At 38.3% G+C, this 22,527-nt stretch overlaps 1 protein-coding gene across 1 annotated transcript in view; it reads left to right on the forward strand.

Annotated features, from left to right (window-relative positions):
- The window catches only part of neo1b (neogenin 1b), a 157,419-nt gene that overhangs the window by 39,418 nt on the left and 95,474 nt on the right, over nt 1-22,527 (forward strand). The window contains exon 2 of the mRNA XM_067378882.1: nt 15,674-15,991. Within this exon, the coding sequence (XP_067234983.1) occupies nt 15,674-15,991 (318 nt within the window). The remainder of the gene's footprint in view (nt 1-15,673; nt 15,992-22,527) is intronic.

A 22,527-nucleotide genomic window follows, 5' to 3' on the forward strand; every position in this document is an offset into this window, starting at 1 on the left:
GCATGGACAGTTCCGGGAACATTGGATAACACATTGCATCCCGGAAAGATGAGAGACATATTTTTGGCAAATATATTACATCATTCCGTGAGTGATTCTTTTCCACCGACTGTGATGTGAAGACGACATCTCCCAAGATTCCACGCTCAAACTCGGCGTCATCAAGCTATGCCTTTTGTTTTTAATAGGTGACCTGTAATGGCGAATAATTTACATATTGTAGCTTTAAGTGAACTTAAAACAATCTTCACTTAAACCCATTATAATAAATGTCTTATGCAGTGCTTCCCACAGGTTTGAAATATACTTGCGGTGGTAGTCGGGTGAAAAATCCCACTGCACAAAAATGGTCTACTACATGTGACAAACAAATAATGTGTAATTTTTTTTTAACAGTATTTTTATTTATTGAAATTAATTTGAATTACATAGCATATTACATTTAATTACATACTAATATTATGCATTATTATGCATTGTAAATTCTGCAAAATTACAGCTTTTAAATGGTTCACATTTTCCTATGTTCTCCTTGCTGTCATATAGTGTCTCTCTCAGTGAATGGGACGCAGATTTTACTGGTAAAATTTATAAAATGAATAATATATGCGTCAAATAATGTTCTTAGTCTTTTCTTCCTGTGGGGGAGACTACAATAATTTACTATGAATTAAATGGAAATCAAATTAAATACAATTTATTGTGTAACCAAAATACCAGTAATGCCCAAAAGAAAAAACTTAGCGTGTGACTTTTTATTATAAACAAGTCCGAAATACACTGGGACTCTTATTTTGAAATGTCTGTACTATTGCAGGCTGATCCTTCAGATTCTTACAATCGTCTAAAACATTTTATATAAAGGCCATGAAGTTGACATTGTAATAATTCATCAACTTGAGTTCATTAGCAATCGCTTGGCATAAATCTGTGCTTTTCATTGATTGAGAATCACTTTGAAGCAGACTGAAGCGTTGTTGCATGAGCTTGTAGGAAGCGCAACAGCGCCCCCTTGTGACTTTGCAAAATGCAGCGTCTGTGGGAATGTCAGCAGGAGTAAACAGTTCTGACGCACACATAACGAGCAGGTACGAAACGACTAGTTAATCGATCGCGGATGGTTTCATTATCTTGCGTGGATATAAAAGTATAAGAGGATAAAAATAATAAAAGCAAAAATGTGTCTCCAAATATACTTGGGCGGCCGTTATTATTATTAAAGTCTATGTGTGGGAAGCACTGCTTATTAAACTCTGGCCTTCTTTCATCTAACATACAGAAATTGTCAAAGTTGTCAAACACTATAGTCTTCACTGCATAAATTATAAATTAAATATAGATTAATCCTTATTAAAAATTACAATTTTCTCTTTTACCTTTGTTCTTTGATGAACATTAATGACCGATATCACAGCAACTGTTTTATTAGGCTGCTGTCACTTTAAGTTTTTTTTTTTTATTTTAATTTCGGTTTATGCTTTCATTTTAGTTTTTGTTTCATTGGTGATCATTTTGAGAATATATTTTAACATCCAAAGTACTTTGCAGCGTCACTGATTGCAGATAATCGTTTCAAAACAAAAGCTTGGTTTACTGTCAGCCGAATGTGAGTTGCGTCGCATTGCATTGAGTGCATGACCTTGATGTACAATGTGACCAGTCTAGTTTAGCAATGTCTAGTTTCACATTTCAACTAACTTGAACACATTAATCCTACCTTTGTCTTCTGACATTAACAGGTTTCTGGTTCGAGACCCACAGGTTTAAGCAACCAATTTTGGGCATGTTTTTTCCAGTCTAGACTTTGGTGGAAAGTGCGGAACGGGGCCACCAAAAAGTCAAGAGCTTGGGTTTAGAAAACATTTGATCTGCAACTCATTCAAATAGTTTTGTTAAACCTGACATTAACTTACCAACACGTGCACACATGGTTATTTAATCGAGGTCTCTCCTCCTGGCTTTCATTAGCATCAGCGAGGAAAGGTCAGTGGTGTGCTTATTGTTTTATGAAGCTTAAGTCTGAAACCCTGAGGCTGCGGTAACACCGTTTCTAGAGTTTAATGGAGTGTTTGTGTGTGTTTTGATAGAAATTGAACCAGTGGTTTTGGAAAAGAAACCATTGGGGAATGTAATGAGGCTCACAGTCTCTTAATATGGACCCATGACTAGAGGATTCTAGAGGATTTGATATTGATGATAAGCCGGTTATGGGTTATTTATCGGTGTGCTGATCAATGTAGCTGCTCTGATACCGACTTTTCTCTTCCCGGAGTAATCAATGGCAGTCGGTGAAGACTGCATGCGTGTGTAAGCTGTGGTAGCTTTCTAATAGAGCTGTGGGAGTCTCTTCATTAATCAATGTCCAAACTGCATGCAGGATCTATCACATATAGACTAATGAAATCACTGCGCGCCGCCGCCGCCGCCTCTGCTGTTGTTTCCCGACTCGCCTTCTTTTAATTGGCATTTGGCTCATTTTCCTCAACGTTTAATCAGCTCTGAAAGAGAGCGTATCTCGAAGCGGCGCTCCGTCGGTTCCTTCACGAGTGTGACTGCGTTCGGTCGGTGTGTGTATCTGGAAGGATGCCAGTCGGGGGTTTTGGACGGCGTCTGAGTGTTGACGCAGACGTTCTGTCAGATACTTTATCTTTCTTTCTCCGTCTGTTTCTGGTCCTGTCCGAAACGGCAGCCTCAGCAATTGTGGTGTATGAAGTCCACACATTTGGGATGTAAGCTAGTGCAAATCTGTGTGAATTTGCTAATTCAGTATTGTTGGCAAAATCATTATAAACATCAAGAATCATTAACGTGGCTAATATCTAGCTAGCTAGCAAAAGGGCAATCAAAGATTTTATATTTAGTACAAGTTTTTAAAATATTACAACACTTTCCATGTTTTATAGCGGTTTTACTGAATGACCTGATGTTTCAGGACATGCGTATCAGCAAGAGAAGTTAAGAGAGAGTTAGTTAGTTTTGCTTTATGACCATGTGGTCCTTTGCAGGTGTCTGAATGATGTCACATCCTGTCACATGATATTGACCACATGACTTGATCCGAAATGGTCCCTTTATATTGGTTACTCCGAATGACATCAATGAAATTCATTTTTCCGGACATTCTTTCTCATAACAAATGACTTCTACACATCATTTTAATACCATTTTGCACTATGATGATAAATGTTATAAAATCATGCCAGAATTAAAAAAATATACATTTATTACATTTTAAGATATTTTAATCACAAATGAAATGGCTGTATTGGCCTTTGAACGGTTAAACCGAATGACCTTTTGGCATTTCAACATCTTTAACATACCTTTATATGTAGCAAAATATAATTATAACCTTTTGGATTCAATAAAAGAGATCTAGTTGTACATACTTTTAATGTCACATCTGTTTTTTATTATTGTTAAGGCCTTTGGACAGAAAAAATGACCCGTCATGTCATTGACCCATATAAAAATGGATAAAGTGCCAAAAAAATAAATGCTTTAAGGGGGATGTTTTGGATGTTTTCTTACCACTAGTCAGAAAAAAATGCTTTATTAAAAGCCAAAAAGCCCAAAATTGGAAAAAACAAACAACAACAACAAAAAAAAAAAAAACATTTTAGCCTGTAGTGTCACGCCTTAATGCTTACTTAATTTTAAACACTAATAATTTAATGAAACTGTTAAATTAAAAAAAATATCAAAATGAATATAAATACATTTTTCCAGGGGTTTCCTTAAAAAAGGAAAAATTGTCCCTCGCCCGTTAAACTGCTGGTTCTGAATCAAAAACTAGTAGAGTCTGAGACCAAGGAGAATAATAATGTCCACACAAAGCATAATTTTTTTTTTTATTTACAAGAAACGATAGTATTGTTGCAGCACACAGCTGCTCCAAACAGTATATTTGGCCCATCTGTCTTAAGAAGATTGTATTATAAATTTACATTTATATTTAGAATAATTAATTTAGCAGAGATAAATCTCATCTGTGATTGAGCACACCAGTATGCCGATAACTCACAAAAATCAGCTTATTGAAATAACCTGGCATCCAGGTTCACATTGCAAACCAATAACCTGACAACACAAACTGCGTTTACATGACTTTATTAATAAATCGTGTCAAAGCGTAATAATTTGCATATCTGAGAGTATTTAATTTATGTCAGTTGTGATGTTAAATAAAGCATTAAAAACTGAAGAAGAGTATTGCAACATGTAAGCGGGAAATGTACGGCTCGTATATTATCCTGTCGTGCAGTTACAGAGGCAGCATTTTGATTGAACCACTGCACGAGATGACAACACATTTTTATTATTCTTTGGGTCAAGAAAGAGTCTGAGTTTGCAATAAATTTCCCCCACCTTTACAGCAAAACATTTGCTCTCTCTGGATGCTCTTAAATGCACAGTAAGGACACGTTCCTGTCACATATCACACATGCGCACAAAAGAAAGCTCGGCGAAAATGGCATAAATCTAGCTGTCAATCGGTTTATGCTTAAGCCGTTTGACTTTACTCTGATAAAAGAAAACGGTAAACGCATTGACTTGACCACATGCATCGTCGGCTTATTAAGCACAATCGGGTTCAGATGCACATGTAAACGCGTTCACTGATTGCTATGAATTGTATATTTATGTATATACATACAACTGACCATTACATCAGAAAATGAATCATTTACTTTAGATTATCAATGAATTGTTGTCTTTTGTTGGCCATATAAGTTCTCCACACTCTTTCACAAAGACCATGATGATGTTTGTCTGTGTGTGTATGTGTATGTAGTAACAGTCGGTTGCGTCATTGTTCGGCTTTCAAGGCTGGCTCTGAGAGTGGTCCCTGGGGGCCGACAGTCGAGGGCCCCTCAGGAGGCCGTGAGGAGGTCCACGTCAGTGCTGTCAATTTGTGTTCTCTGGAAGAGAAAGAAGCCCGAGGCAACCTGTCGTCCGCGGTTTAGATGGGGCATTCCCAGTGGGACTCTCCTATTGGTTGATCTGAAGCGTCAGTCATCATTAGATCGTTGCCATGGTGATGCAGTTCCCACCTCCCATACCTCACCAACTGCTTTTTATATCCCTGAGCACAACCTGCGTTATAGTGTTGTCGTCTTGCTATACACTTTCTGAAAAGGAAATCTTTGTGTAAATCTTATCGTATAAAGTGTCGTCCAGCATACAGAAGTTCATATTTTCGTAAAATATTTTAAATTTCATGGCATCAACACATCTCAAAAAAGTTGGGAAAAGGCCATGTTTACCACTGTGTGGCATCCCCTCTTCTTTTTATAACAGTCTGCAAACGTCTGGGGACTGAGGAGACAAGTTGCTCAAGTTTAGGAATAGGAATGTTGTCCTATTCTTGTCTAATACAGGCTTCTAGTTGCTCAACTGTCTTAGGTCTTCTTTGTCACATCTTCCTCTTTATGATGCACCAAATGTTTTCTATGGGTGAAAGATCTGGACTGCAGGATGGCCATTTCAGTACCCGGATCCTTCTTCTACACAGCCATGATGTTGTAATTGATGCAGTATGTGGTCTGGCATTGTCATGTTGGAAAATGCAAGGTCTTCCCTGAAAGAGACAACGTCTGGATGGGAGCATATGTTGTTCTAGAACTTGGATATACCTTTCAGCATTGATGGTGCCTTTCCAGATGTGTAAGCTGCCCATGCCACACGCACTCATGCAACCCCATACCATCAGAGATGCAGGCTTCTGAACTGAGCGCTGATAACAACTTGGGCTGTTCTTGTCCTCTTTAGTCCGGATGACATGGCATCCCAGTTTTCCAAAAAGAACTTCAAATTTTAATTCGTCTGACCACAGAACAGTTTTCCACTTTGCCACAGTCCATTTTAAATGAGCCTTGTCCCAGAGAAAACGCCTGCGCTTCTGGATCATGTTTAGATATGGCTTCTTTTTTGACCTATAGAGTTTTAGCCGGCAACAGCGAATGGCACGGTGGATTGTGTTCACCGACAATGTTTTCTGGAAGTATTCCTGAGCCCATGTTGTGATTTCCATTACAGTAGCATTCCTGTATGTGATGCAGTGCCGTCTAAGGGCCCGAAGATCACGGGCATCCAGTATGGTTTTCCGGCCTTGACCCTTATGCACAGAGATTGTTCCAGATTCTCTGAATCTTTGGATGATATTATGCACTGTAGATGATGATAACTTCAAACTCTTTGCAATTTTTCTCTGAGAAACTCCTTTCTGATATTGCACCACTATTTTTGGCCGCAGCATTGGGGGAATTGGTGATCCTCTTCCCATCTTGACTTCTGAGAGACACTGCCACTCTGAGAGGCTCTTTTTATACCCAATCATGTTGCTAATTGACCTAATAAGTTGCAAATTGGTCCTCCAGCTGTTCCTTATATGTACATTTAACTTTTCCGGCCTCTTATTGCTTCCTGTCCCAACTTTTCTGAAATGTGTAGCTCTCATGAAATCCAAAATGAGCCAATATTTGGCATGACATTTCAAAATGTCTCACTTTCAACATTTGATATGTTATCTATATTCTATTGTGAATAAAATATAAGTTTATGAGATTTGTAAATTTTTGAATTCCTTTTTTATTCACAATTTGTACGGTGTCCCAACTTTTTTGGAATCGGGTTTGTATTTAAACTGGTGGTTGATCAGTATTGGGTTTTCAATGACTGATTCTTATTCTTTTAACTCTTGGCCCTTGATAATATTGAAAATTTGGTTAATTCCTTGGTTGATAGCGCTACTGCTCTTTTTTTTTTTTTCTTTTTTTGTAAAGACTGTATTTATCCAATTACTCTGGCTTGCAAACAACTCGCTAGTCCTTCAAATCTTTAGAGAACAAAATATGAAGGTTATAAACCCATTTCATAAAAACCCATTAAATGAATGAAAAGAGGGTTTTGGTATTCTCAGCGCTCACTAAAACAAATCAAGGAATTAGATGCAAAGTTCTTCTCGCAGGAATAAACCCAATATTTGAGCAGATGTAGGTGAGACTTCAAAGTCTTTTTCTTGTGTGCCCACCCAAGGAGAAAAAGATAAAGAGAGAGAGAATAAAAGAGAAACACTTGAGCAGCTTTACCCACTAATACCTGCATGTTTCCCCTCAGGCGAGCTGTGCACCCTCGACTCGTTTCAACAAGTTCAGTTCTCATTCGCAAGGTTAAATGCTCTACGCAAATATGAAAATCTAGACGCAAATGTTTGGCTCATTGCAAGCGTGCGTTTCCAACAGGCTTCTTGCATTGCTATAGCACAAATAAACCTGTGCGCACAAGGGGGAGATAGAGATTCCTTGAAACGCCTGTGCCATTAAACCACATTTCAGAAGCGGAAGTCATCATAGTTGGGTAAACTTCTATAGCGGTGAATGAGAAACGACATTTAATATATATTTTTTTGTGTTCCCATTTGCTCAAATAGCAAAAGATAAACTCCACAATAGGGTTTTCACAACTTTCAAAAAGAGGAAAAAATAGAGATCGATTGATAACGGCAATCAGATGAGAGAAAGATCCCGTCACTCCCATAGCCTCTGTATTAGAAACACCCTCACAGCAGCTTTAACTAGATTTTTGTAATTTGATGCATAGGTAATTAGGGATGTACAATATATTGGCCACCATATCGGCTGATAATTTTTAATGTTATTATCGGCCTGATAAGAAAATTTAAGTAAGACCTTCATTCATCTTCAGAACACAATTAAGATATTTTTGATGAAATCCCATGGCTCAGTGAGGCCTGCATTGACAGCAAGATAATTAACACTTTCAGATGCCCAGAAAGCTGCTAAAGACATTTAAAACAGTTCATGTGACTACAGTGGTTCAAACTTAATGTTATGAAACAACAAGAATACTTTGTGTGCTAAAAAAACTAAATAATGACTTACAACAACTACGTTACTAACTATTAATAAGCAGTAAATTAGATGGTTATTGAGGCAAAAGTCATAGGTAATAGTGAATATGTGATCCCCATACTAAAGTGTTACCAACATTTCTGTTTATTATCAATAATGTTTGCTGCTTATCAAGAGCTCTGTCTTAGCTGCGTTTGAGAGAAGATGCAAAGAAATCGAAGCACCCTCTGTAGCTTTTTTTGTCATTCTACCTTTGAATCAAGACTTTTATTGTTCCAGAGATCCTCCACGATACCCTCCGTCTCCCTGAGGACAGCCCGGGAGATTAATTGATTCCAGAACTATTATTTGTCATCATTACCCTCCATTTCCCATTGCCATTGCGCTTTTGTCTCCAGATGAGTGTGGAATTACTGCTTGAGAGGGCTGTTTTGCTGTGCTTTTTGTATTGGCCTGTTCTGTAGGGAGCTAATGGCGTGTAGAATCAATTCCTTCTTGGCCCCGGTCCCTCGCTGGAAGCTGGATAGAAGTTTTGCCGACCGCTCACGCCGCTTTCATTTAGGGCACGGGGATGTGTTTTGGATTTCGTTTTGGGTTGAAAAACAACATTTTAGGGGGCGCAGGGAGGGTAGAATCCAATTTATGGATTGAGACGGACGGTTCGTCTGCAAACTTGTGGTGAATGTGTTCATTTCAGACCACAGGTTTGAACTATAGGTGAAAAAATCCGAAAGCGTTTTCCCAATCATCCATTACATCGCTGTGGACCAGAACGTTAGTGTTGTCGTTTTTCCACTGCCAGAGTTCATGGAGTCATAGAGTCTTTTGGAAACAAACATGAGGGAAAGTTGGTTGAACTTCAGCAGGCGTGGGGCAATTGCTTCGCATCGGATTTCACACTGTTGAGCCTTTGCCACGTTTGCTTGTAACAGTGGGGCTTTATTATTGTAATTTGATTAATGGCAAAGTCTTTGTCGGAGCCTCCTTCAATAGCGCCATTGTGTCAATGGACCAGAAGTGACTTCCCCCTCCTGCTGGGTCTTGAAGACTGCTGAAACCGTCGCTCGTTGGAGGGGAAAATAATTTGACAGGCCCACATCCCCCTCTCCAGCCCCTCTGAGGACTCCCATAATGCCCCCCGTGGGCCCGGCTGCTTGTTCTCACTCGTGTGAGTGATGAAAGAGTGGGGCGCAAAGAATCAGCCCTCATTGTCTTGCCATAATCAATTACCGTACAGCAAACGCTCCCCGTATACCAGCACCATCACCTCCATCAAGATGAGCTGCAGTAAATATAGTCTGTTTTGTTGACAGTCACAGATTTGTTTTTTTTTCCATGCAATTTGATGGTTTACATTCATCTGAGCCATTGTTAAGATACTAATATGTATTGGTAAATAATGTAAAGGTGTACCTTTTAATAAGGGTGCATTCCTCATTTCTAAGTCACTTTGGAAAAAAGCGTCTACTAAGTAGATTCATGTAAATGTATAGGTAAAATTTTTGCACTTTTTTTCTGAATGCAAAGCAAGAAATCCAATGAAAAGTGAAGTTGTGAACTGCAGTTTGGTCACTAAAATGAATATGGAAGCTGGATCACAATTTGTCGAATTTTACTTCAGTGTGTGTGTGTGTGTGTATATATATATAATATATATATATATATATATATATATATATATATATATATATATATATATATATATATATATATATATATATATATATATTTAAAATTAGAATTTTTGACCATTCTTCTAGAAGCACATTTGTGAGGTCAGGCAGTGATGTTGGCGAGAAGGCCTGGCTCACAGTCTCCGCTCTAATTCATCCCAAAGGTGTTATATGGGGTTGAGGTCAGGACTCTGTGCAGGCCAGTCAAGTTCCTCCACACCAAACTCACCAAACTCTTTATGGACCTTGCTTTGTGCACTGGTGTGCAGTCATGTTGGAACAGGAAGGGGCCATCCACAAACTGTTCCTACAAAGTTGGGAGCATGAAATTATCCAAAATGTCAGCATTAAGAGTTCCTTTCACTGGAACTAAGGGTTCAAGCCCAACCCCTGAAAAACAACCTCACACCATAATACCCCTCCACCAAACTTTACACTTGGCACAATGCTGTCAGGCAAGTACCGTTGTCTTGGCCACCACCAAACCTAGACTCGTCCATCGGATTGCCAGACAGAAAAGCGTGATTGGTCACTCCAAAGAACACGTCTCCACTGCTCTAGAGTCCAGTGTTGGTGTGCTTTACACCACTGCATCCGATGCTTTGCATTGCACTTGGTGATGTGAGGCTTGGATGCAGCTGCTCGGCCATAGAAACCTATTCCATGGCCGAGCAGTTGACCGTGGAATATTTAGTAGTGAAGAAATTTCACGAATGGACTTATTGCACAGGTGGAAACCACAGTACCATGCTTGAATTCACTGAGCTCCTGAGAGCGACCCGTTCTTTCATAAATGTTTGTAGAAGCAGTCTGCATGCCTAGAGCTTGATTTTATACACCTGTGGCTGTGGAAGTGATTGGAACACCTGAACTCAATGATTTGGAGGAGTGTCCCAATACTTTTGGCAGTATAGTGTGTGTATATAATTTAAATACATTTTGAGGTAAATTATATTTTAATTTCATTTAATTTTTACTTAAATTTACAAATAAAAATTTTAATACATAATTGGAAAATTTCATACATTTTTATTTCAGTATAATTCTGTTCAGACAAAATCAGTGTTTTCTGTCACCAGGTTTAAGATGAATTGTGTCCATAAGGGGCTTTAGTGCCTGAGGTAGGATTTTTTTATTTAGGGTTTCATATATACCTATTGTTGTGACGCTTTCTGAAAATGTAATTAACTATATTATAAAATAATATGTTGAAATATCATTGGAGCCCAAGTATCACCCATAAGGTAACTGAATTATCTGGTTGGTTTGGCGGTTGATGTAAGGCTTTGGTTCAGTGGATTTGTATAATTTATAATCCGACAGCTTTGGTGTCCATTTCTGATAAAAATGGATGGTATTTTATTGCCTGAGGAAAGAAATTGTGCTTTGTTAGTTTAATATGTGCCTGATGTTGTGGCTGTTTTGAAAAATTAACTAAATATAGTACAATACAGCCCATGAATTACCCATAAGGTAATTGAATTAGCTGATTGGGTCAGCACTTGAGTTCAATCAATAGATTGTCTTGGATTCTGAATGTATTGGGTTCTCAGTGTTACCAGTAGGTGTGGAAATGCATTGTAGGATATGTGCCCCCTGGGATGCTCAATTTCCATGTTTTATGAGGTAGAAATGGACTCCTGAGGGAAGAACCCCACTCCACCCAGATGAGCCCCACTTTTATTGCCGTGAAGCGGCCCACCTGTCATCCACACGGGTCTTATGGAGATGGATTACATGTGCTGTTTTTCTCCCTGAATCTGTAATCTTGAGTCACAGCGTGAGGTGAAGTATCCTAACATGCTAATGCCTTACAGAAAGGGATTGTGGGGTGGGGGGAACAACAATGTGATTGGCTGATGAGTGTGCAGAAGTGTGTGGAGCAGTTATTTATTACCTGTTGAGAGCTAATGACATGTTCTGCACTTTGTTTTCGGTCTAACTTTCCATTTTGCTCTCGATGCGCCTGATGTTTGGAAGTGTTTGCTCACTGAGCAAATTCTGATTTATCTGAAGCGTTTGAAAGCGCCAGGTAGAAATGAAAAGAGCAGTTGCCTTTGGAAGATGAAAAGACAGGGGAAAACACAGATGAAAGCACGAACTCTCTAATTCTGATTTGAGTTGGTTCGAGTGAATGTAAAATGAAGGGAGGAAATACAATAGAAGCTGAAGGATTGTGTGTGTGTGTGTGTGTGTGTGTGTGTGTGTGTGTGTGTGTGTGTGTGTGTGTGTGTGTGTGTGTGTGTGTGTGTGTGTGTGTGTGTGAAGCTACTAGAATATCAATACGATGGCTTTTGTTCTTTAGTGGTCGAGAAGAAGGAATGACTACCAGCTTCCAACAGTACAGACACTCTAACTGCTGTCAGTGGGAACACAGCTTGAAGATTTCAATGAGAATTGTGGTGTTTTAATTTATGTAACTCAATGCTGTCTACAAAGCATAAATGTGATTAAAACATTCTCCATTACAGTTTAATGTGCAGAGATTAAATGAGCGGTTTATGGATTCTTTTTGAAACATTGAGTCTTAACTAATTTTGTAAGTTTTGCATGCTTTTGTGCGCAGAAAAATTCTCACACTGGATTAAAGCAGTGTGTGTCGTTTTCAAAACCAGTTAAAACACAATAAACATTTATATATGGGCCTGGACTATATTTAAGGCCCGTTCACACCATTAATGACAACATGACTGATATGAAAGATAACGATAAAGATAGAAATCGCTTGAAATATAAAAGAATAGCAAAGTCCACACCACAGCTGTAACGATAATGATATAGAGAAACTAAATCGTTGGGATCACTTTCAGAATTATTTTTTCCAGCTGTTGAATGATAAAACACTGACAGCAGCAGCCAATCAGAATCTGTTCTAGTTTAAGGGCTCACACATTTAAAATGGTGGATGACATTGCAGAGAATTTAACTATATTGACTTTGTCAATTAAATTCACTAATAGATCAGATCGATTACACTAGCTATTCACTTGAAACATAGCATGCTGAGGACATCTGCTGGTTAAAGCCGTGTAAATGCAACAAGAACAGCAAAAACGTTGTACACTTTGAAACTGCAGCGCATGAGCTTACAATAAACAGACTGTTCTCGTTCGTTGGTTTGGACGCAAATATAGTTATCTTTATAGTTATCGTTCTTGGTGTGAATGGGCCTTTAATTGTGTTACAGACCTCTCATTTGACATATTTTTATTTTATTCTGGTTTACTTAAAATAATACTTTTGGTGTGGGCGCCAATAGCCTCGTGGGCAGCACCAACATATAGCACAACTGTGCCTCCGGCGACCCTAGTTCGATTCCCGGCTCGAGGTCCTTTGCTGATCCTGTTCCCCTCTCTCCACCCCATGCTTTCCTGCCTCATCTGTACTGTCCTATCTAATAAAGCCATGAAGTGGCCAAAAATATGCATAAAAAAATCATACTTTTGTTGTTAGGTTTTTTTTTTTTTTTTTTTTTTTTTTTTTTAAATAATATATATTTTATAATATAAAATTAGCTCAATTATTATTTGTGGCATTCTTAGAAATAATATTTCCATTTCTAAAAAGAATACTCGTTACTAAATACTTGTTTCTAAGGCCACTGGCAGTATGTGATTTTAATTAATTAATTAATATATTTGTTTGCTGTATCTGTGGTTTCAGAATAAATTGTATATAGATTTTTAGTGTGAGCATATTGATGATTTATGATTTCTGCATGAAAATGTTATTTTTTTGCAATTCTGTTTGGTGCCACTAGAGGTGCAGTGATAAAAATGATTATGTGGTGAAGTAAATACAACCGGAAAAAAAACAAATGTAGTTTTTTATATGGAAAAAGTTGGAAAAAAAAAATAACAACAGTAAATTCCATATTAGTACTCAGTTCAAGCTCTTATAAATTAAAGCGTAAATATCAACAATATAAAAAATAAGTAAAACCTACTCAACTTTTGTGGTACTGGTGTTTTTTTTTTTGCTGTTTTCCAGCTGTATTTACACTGTTTTATCATTACTTTTGTTGATAGACTTAGTAACTTGCCATTTTGTGACATTTGGAGTACATTTTCTACTCAAAATGGCACATTCATACTCAAAAACGATTTTTCAAATGTTACCGTCATTGTGTATTGTGTTCCAAATATTGAAGTCTCTGTTTTCGGGTGAGTGCCGCATTAATAATATGTAGATATGGTGTCTACACAATATATCTATTGTATTATTTACTTAGATGTTGAGACGTTGAGAATGCGAAATAGCGGATGGATTTTTGATATCTCGAACGGGTTGCGTGCGGCAAGAAGTGTGTTATAACTTCTGCATACATTGATTTTGATAAAACTTCAGCTGTGTGTTGGTTGTAGGAGGCTGATCACATGGGTGTTACTATTGTGAGTCAAAGTTACAGCACCACCAACTGGCGGCAGGAAGTGCGTCACGTTCAAAATGCTTTGAAATCATCCTATTTTTCTTTTCTTTTTTTTTCTTTTTTAAAAAGTGCAAATTGCTTCTAGAAAATCTCACAAGATATTTTTTTCAGTGTGTGGAAATTACACACTTCACCTTTAAATTCTGCTAATTGATGATTTGTCTACTTTAGTTTATTTTCTTGGGTCTGCAGTTGTAAGTAGGCAGTGGATGTTGATGGACACATACCCATGATGGACCCTAGAGACTGGATGGGCAAATCTCCGCTTGTAGCGGCAGCTTAGACATCATTGTGCTTCCTTTCACGCTTTCAACACCATCTCTTAGTCTCTTAAGCGCCACTCATGCGCATTCCCACAATGCAACAGTTTCTCAAGCTGAAGCTTGTCATGGTCCGTTAGATGGAGAAAGGATATAGTATGTGACACTTTAACAGATTTCCTTGATTTTGTTTTTGTATCTCTGCCATTTTTCCTTCCCAGCTATTCTAGGCCACTTCTCGTTCTCTTCAGTCTTTGTATGTGTCAGTATCTCTCTCTTCCCCTCTCATTCACTAGTATGCCATTTCCCTGGAGAGCCCTTGCCCCTTTCTGAAAGGTCTCGCTGACTGAGGCAGTTTTGAAGTGGGTTTTCCTCAAAGTGTGCAGACTAAGGCTAACAGCTTATACTTATCAACCCAACAGCCTCATTTTCTGGCTGTCTCTGGGCTTCTGGGTCAAGGATGTATCGCTGTTGCCCTCCAACAGCAATTCTGGACTCCATCCGATTACTCACAGCCAGCCTGTGACAAACATCCAAAGCCACAAACATGGGCACATTTGGCCACGTTGGTCCAAATGTTTTCCAGCTGGCTTCTCTACAGTTAGCGTGCAACTGTGGGTTTCCTATGCATCTTTTTTTAGATTGAGAAAACGCAAGTACACAAGTTTGCATGTCAAGTTTTGAACGCTTTTCAGTTTTAATGGTTCCAGACTATGACTCTAAACATGTGTTGGGAGTTTGTTTTCCATCTTTAGTCCTGTTTAACTTTAGAAATGAAATTGAGCCAGTTATATAGCGTCATTAAAGTAGCTAATCTGTGAACGGTTTTATGACATAAGTGTAATTATATGTTCTGTTTCTCAGGTATCATTTTTATGAAGACATATTTTTAGTACCAAATTACCTTGCATGACAAGCACGCTGCGAACACATTAGCTTCCATCTCAGATTATGTATTTGGTGCTTTGTGTCGAACACGAGATGCTTGTCATTTCCGACGTAATTAAAGTATGAAGCAGCTTGCTACTTTACGCAAAGTCTTGCCGTAATTGTTTTCGCACAACACCACTGGTGCAGATAATTGGCCATTACTGCTGTCTGAACAATGCAGGATGGTGACTGAACACTGTTATGTTTTTTAATTATACGTGCCTGTGAACGTCAAGCAATTATGTTAGTTTATAACTTTTCCCAGAGGTGTTTTTGCTTAGCAGAAAGGTGAGGGACTCCCTCCAGAATGAAAATCATTTAGCCAACAAAAGAACTATAATCTTGTGTTTTTGAGAGTATAATTTCAAAATACATGCTGGTTTATTATTGCATGCAATTGGTGTTGATTCAAGACCCAAATTTTAGTGGGACATACTACTGCCAATAAGCATCCCATGCATCAAATAGTCTGTAAATCCTGTAACACATTCTTCTTTCTCTCCTCAGGTTCTGACATTCAAGGTTTTACCCCGTTCAGGTTCTCTGTTGAACCCGTCGACACGCTGGCCGTACGTGGCCTCCCCGCTGTTCTGAACTGCTCGGCCGTTAGTGACGCTCCAGTAAGGGTGGAATGGAAGAAGGATGGAACGTTCCTGAACCTGGTGGCGGACGACCGGAAGCGGCAGCTAGCCGACGGCTCTTTGCTCATCAGTACGGTGGTCCACTCCAAACACAATAAGCCTGATGAGGGGGTGTACCAGTGCGTGGCCACCATCGACAATCTGGGTACCATCAGCAGCCGAACCGCACGACTCACAGTGGCAGGTATGAAAATTACGTTCATAAATCATGTCTAAAAGCCTGCTGTATCATATTTAATACACAAATACACAACATGATCAAAACCTGTTGTACGCAATCTACTACATGCCTTCTGATTGATAGTTATACTTTTTAGCAAGTAAAAGGCCTTGTAGTGTAATTGTAAAAATGTCCACCTTCAGTTTGTGTCTTTTTGCTGTGAAATATTTACTGATCTCTATAGAGTAAATGTAAGAATAACATAATTTCTATATTTCAAGATGAACACTCACTGGACTGGTGGAACTTAAGTTTACTTGATTATTCATACTTTTTTATTATAAAAATCATGTTTAAAGAGGACCTATAATGCCCTTTTCACAAGATGTAAAATAGTCTCTGGTGTCTCCAGAATGTGTGTGTGAAGTTTCAGCTCAAAATCCCCCACAGATCATTTATTATAGCTTGTCAAATTTGCCCCTATTTGGGTGTGAGCAAAAACACGTCGTTTTTGTGTGTGTCCCTTTAAATGCAAATGAGCTCCCCTTTCCAGAAGGGGGCGGAGCTTTAACAGCTCAACAACAACAAAGCTGGAGAATCTCACGCAGCCAAAATGAGGATTGTCAGTAACGGTGTTCAGCCTTACATTGTTCAAACCGGAGTCGACACTGATGGAGAGACTCAGGAAGAAGTTACAACTTTTAGACGTTTCTGAATGGTTAGTGGATAAATTGATGTAGTTGCTGTGGAGTTGATTCAACTCATCCACTAGCATGTGTCGTCATGTTCATCTTTTGTGTTGAATTGACTCGTTTGTGAAGCAGTCCGGCGTAAAATGACGGCATGACAACAACACTCTTCTACAACAACTCTTCCTCTTCTCTAAAACAGCCCAACATGGCCCCGCCCCCTTTGTTGAGTGTTCTCGGGGGTGGAGTTTATGTAAATTTTATGGTTAGTGATGTCACTAATCTGGGAAGAAGCTCGTTGTAGTACGTACCAGCTGTTTAAACAGTGATTTCTGTAAAAGAAAATATCTGTCTTTGCATTTAACTTTGAGCGTCGTAACTTTGCAGATGTTGTGTATGATCAAACAGCAACATTACACACTAACTATAGTTAAAATAGTGAAATCGTAATCAACCACCCCTTTAAATATCAATCATATGAGCATCTGTTATAAAGATCTCAGTGATTTGCATCACAAGATTTCAGAATTTCATCTTAGTTTTTTGGCCATATAAATATTAGCAACTGCTCAGTTTGGGCCTCTGAATTCAAGTATGAGCTCCACACTCTAAAAAAAACAAAAAAAACTCTAAAAACGATCGGTCTTTGGTCAACTGTATATGTATATATTATGTTTATAAAGCATATACAGTTGTATTTTTTTTAGAAAATGAGCGATGGTTTCTCTAGATAAGACTCGTATTCCTTGTCTGGTATTGTTTAAAGCTCTTTGAAGCTGCACTGAAACTGTAATTTTGACCTTCAACTGTTTGGTGCCCATTGAAGTCCACTATAAGGAGAATAATCCTGGAATGTTTTCATCAAAAACCTTAATTTCTTTTCCACTGAAGAAAGAAAGACATGAACATCTTGGATGACATGGGGGTGAGTAAATTATCAGGAAATTTTCATTTGAAAGATTTCAATAAAATCTTCCATAAAAAAAAATAGATAGATTATTTCATATGTCAAGCTTTACAGGATTAATTCATTTTAACACTACAAGGTTTTTTAAGGGTTATAATAGTCTGATTCTCAAACAGCATGTGCTCTGACCATCTGATGCATATGAAAAGGCCTAGATCTTTCTCAAAAATCCCATTTTTCTGAGTCTGGCAGAATGAATATCTATCAGTCCATTGGGGACGCATCATTCTGTCAGAGTTCAGAGTGCTGATCTCAGTTCAGTTTTCTGCAGTCGTGGGTTTTTCTCTACAGAACACGGGTCAGCTCGCTGTAGTCGAGCTTCACACTATGCCATGAATCTAACAGCAGGATTAGTGTGTGTTTGAACAGCAGGGTTAGATATCAGCCAGGCCTTCACAGTTTGCTCTGACTAGAGCCTCCATTTCCTTTAAAGACGCCCAGCAGAGTTTTCCACTGTTTGCTAGTTTTACTTCTTGAGCAAACTCGGTTGTAGTGAGGAAATCCAATGGCAAGATCCAGAACTAATATAACATGTTTGTGTAGCATCCCAGAAGATGATTTTAGGTTGCTCTTTTGGTTGCTCTATGAAGATTTAAATGGTTCATTTAAGTATCAACTTTGCCTCTGATGCAAGTTCCTTAGAAGACAAAAACGGACACATGAGTCAATAGTTGCAATACAGTAAGAATATAGACCTATAAAATTGTGGATCGCAGCTCCGATCAATTAGTGTTTGAATAGAAATTTATGAGAAATATTGTTTTTATTGAGATCTCTGACTTTTGATTGCAGACTTTAGTATCTAAGCAAAGCACAGTTTGAGCTCTTTTTCCAAACTCTAGAGGAGAAACTTTAGGAGTTTATCTTAAGGAGGAACAACTGAGAAATTATTGATCTTTGATTTAAATTTAAAAAAAAAAAAAACTATTTTTTTAGTAGGATAACTGGTGTATGCTTGAGCTTTTTCAAAACTGTGTTAGAATCTAATTTACAGGCTATAAACTTCATATGATTCTGCAGCTGTGTGTCTTATCGATCTGTACCGTAGTGTAATATATTGATCTGTGCAGATGTCGGCAGTTCTGTACCGGTAGAATCTGCAGACCTTTCTGTTCTGTATAAAACTCTGGATTTGCAAACTATAGTGCAAGAAATGTTACAGGACTACAGTATGTTATTGTGCTGCTGAATACAGCACTATTTTTTGATTGATTCTCTATTCACTGGGGCGTGGCCAAACCCTGATCCGTTAGTATTACACCCAACTAACAGAAATATATTTATTTTTTATTTGTCAAGGGGAAATTTGATATTTGATAAGAGGAAAAATAAACATTTTAGCTCTATGATAATTAAATTTAATTGATAATTTTTTTCTCTCTCTCTTTAAATCCTGTTTCCCTCAAATACATCATAGTACAGATATGTACAGAGCCCCGCACATGACATGCTGAAAAAATAGTAGGCTAAATCGTGCGCATACTTTACTAATTCATTCCCTCAATTTATAAATGGTGCGCATGATTTACTAATTCATTCCCTTGATTTATAAATCGTGCACTTGTTTTACTAATTCGTTTCCTCGATTTCCTAAATGGTGCACAAGATTTACTCATTTGTTCCCTTGATTTATAAATCGTGCACGCAATTTACTAATTTTTTTCCTCGATTTACTAATTAATTTCCTCGATTTCCTAAATGGTGCGCAAGATTTACTAATTCGTTCCCTTGATTTATAAATCATGCGCGCAATTTACTAATTCTTTTCCTCGATTTGCTAAATGGTGTGTGAGATTTAGTAATTCGTTCCCTTGATTTATAAATCATGCGTTCATTTACTAATTAATTTCCTCGATTTGCTAAATGGTGTGTGAGATTTAGTAATTCGTTCCCTTGATTTATAAATCATGCGTTCATTTACTAATTAATTTCGTCGATTTACTAAATGGTGTGTGAGATTTAGTAATTCGTTCCCTTGATTTATAAATCATGCGTGCAATTTACTAATTCTTTTCCTCGATTTGCTAAATTGTGTGCACAATTTGCTAATTCGTTTCCTTGATTTCCTAAATGGTGTGCAAGATTTACTAATTCGTTCCCTTGATTTATAAATCATGCGCGCAATTTACTAATTCATTTCCTCGATTTACTAAATTGTGTGCACGATTTAGTAAAACAATGGCGCGAATTAGTAAATCGTGCGCACGATTTATTAATTTTTGCATGTCATGCGCGGGACTCTGTAGATATGAATGCTATTTCACATTTTAAAAGTTCTCATGTTGATCCAATCCTCTATGACTTTATTTTTTCCATTTTTGAAAGGGGTGTTTTGAAGAATATTTGTTCTTTTCAATGCAAGTGAATGGTGACCATGTTTTACAAGCTCCAAAATGGCAAAACTATTATTTACTGATGATCATTCTCTGTATTGGTTTGAAGCAACATGAGGGTGACTATTTTTAATTTATTTTTGGGGTCAACTATCTCCAAGTTGTCGTTTTGCAACAATCTTACTGTGTTAATAGTGATTTCTGTCCTTTTCTTCCACATGCGTGTACCGTTACATGGTTTTTCACTCAGGAATATGAGCCACTGGAAGAAATCTGACAGAAACAAGAAGTTTTGGAGGGAAATGTTCCGCCTGGTCTTTTAACTCTGTTTAAAGAGTTTGACACGTGTGTAGTTCACACATTTGATGGTTCCTCACCTCTCCGCCTGTCTCTCTGGCCTTCAGGGAGAATTCGTCTTAAAACACAAGCGTTCTCTCTTTATTCTCAAACAAAACTCTGTCTCTTTTCATTTCTCTAGTCGTCAGGTGCTTTCTCAGTGAAATCTCTGGCCTCTGAAGCTGTATCAGTGGCTCCATAGGCAGAAATAAAGGATGCTTTTCTCCGCTCTGGATGAGGAATGACGTGTTCAGGCTTTCAGAGGAAGAGAATTAGCATCAGTGCATTATGCTACATTAAGACTCGGAAGAGCTTTTGTGTTGTGGTTTTAATGCCTGTCACTTTTGTGTTTCTGCTGTAGCTGTGTGCGCAGTGAACGCGACCTCTGACAGGAAGCACAGATTTACTAGATTTTGCATGTTCTGAAGAATACTAAGAGTGCTTCTTTGCCTGTGCAAAACCTTCTGCTGTTAAAGGATTCCAGGTTGTTCTGACTGTGTTTTACTGCCTGACTATGCAGTTGCTAGAGTGTTGTGGGTGGTTGCCATGTGGTCTCTCATTGTCTGCTCTGTAGATGTGGGTCAGGTTCCTCCTTCAATGTGCATTTGTGGGATATTTTTTAAAATGATGCATCTGATCACTTAGTAAAGTCTCTCCTTAAAAACACACATGATTTGAGAAATCATTCATTACGCTGATCTTAAACAAGTAACTTCAAGTATGAGTTGTAGTAAGGAAGCTTAACTTGAAGCATTCATTAGTAACTTATCAGCTCAGGCTTCTGTACAAAGACACATTTGAATGATCTGAAGGGCTCTAAGTTGTTCATGTACTTCTGTTTTTTTATAGGAATCAACACTAATGCAGTAGTAGAGCACTAGAACACACACACACACACACACACTCATTTAAGTGCCTTGTCCGTGTTTTCAGATCTAGCCAGCGGTGCACGGCATGGAGACTTGAGCAATCCCAGGGGCCGTTACACTGAAAGTTCAGGGCAGCCTGTATGAGGAACACACGCAGTATTTCAATTCAACTCTTTTCACAGTTCACAGGAGATCATTTAAAGCAGGACGACACTCGTCCTGACAGTTTGCTAACATTTATTTCATATGTTAATGGCCGTTTTATTCAGTCATTCATTGCACCAGCAAAAAGAGTGTGACAAGCCAGTGCCATCGTAGCGTCTGCCTTCTCTTCACACACACATTCTCTTTTTCTCATGAGTTTTCCTATAAAGACAGAACAATGATGATTACCGCAGGTTCATTCTGTCAACTGAATCTACAAATATATACTAAACGGTTATTCTATGCAAAAATTAAGTAAATATATATACACACACATAAATATATATATTTTTTTATTTACAGAACAAACAACCTGGAGAGACACTTGCACCATCTCTGCTGTTTATGGAATAGCAACCGTAAAATCAAACAAGACAGAAATGCATTATGGGAGCTGACTGATGCGCCCCAGGCTAGGCAGGAAGCGGCTGAGCCGCTACTTTTGCTGACGATTTATGAAGTGAATTTTCTTTAAAGCCTGTTAGTCCAACTTACAGCGCTGTGCCCTAAAAACTTCCCTAAAACTACAAAAGGGCTGTTTCCTACACATAACCACTCTGAAACGCTCTCGTAAAGATGATTCCTTCTGGGAGGGTGAAAAGTGCTTGGCCTGGTGAACGAGAAGTCTGTTGGATTGGGAGGGGCCTGAGCCGTATCTAGAGAGCAGAATATAACAGAGCGTTTGACTGGCCATTTAAGCAGTGACCCAAATCTACAGTATCGAAAAATGATATAAATGAAACTGTTGTCTGATTAATTATATAGTTTAGCATCATTTTAATAGTATTTGACTGCACAATTCCACAACCAAAATCAAGTAATCCAAAGAGTCATGTATAAACAAATAATATAATGAATATTAGATTGCCTGATCATAACGATTGATATTCTTCTGAGCTTTTCTCTTTTGTAATGTCTCTCAGCCATCTCTTTCTACAGTCTTTCTTCAAATCTCCCTTTTGCTCACTCTCTCCTCCCCCATACTGCTGATTGGCTCACTCTCCTCCCCCATCATGAGTGGACACGCCCCTACTGCTGATTGGCTCACTCTCCTCCCCCATCATGAGTGGACACGCCCCTACTGCTGATTGGCTCATTCTCCTTCCCCCATCATGAGTGGATAAGCCCCTTACTGTTGATTGGCTCACTCTCTCCTCTTCCA

Source organism: Chanodichthys erythropterus, chromosome 24 (assembly GCF_024489055.1).
Source record: "Chanodichthys erythropterus isolate Z2021 chromosome 24, ASM2448905v1, whole genome shotgun sequence".
Lineage (NCBI taxonomy): Eukaryota > Metazoa > Chordata > Actinopteri > Cypriniformes > Xenocyprididae > Chanodichthys > Chanodichthys erythropterus.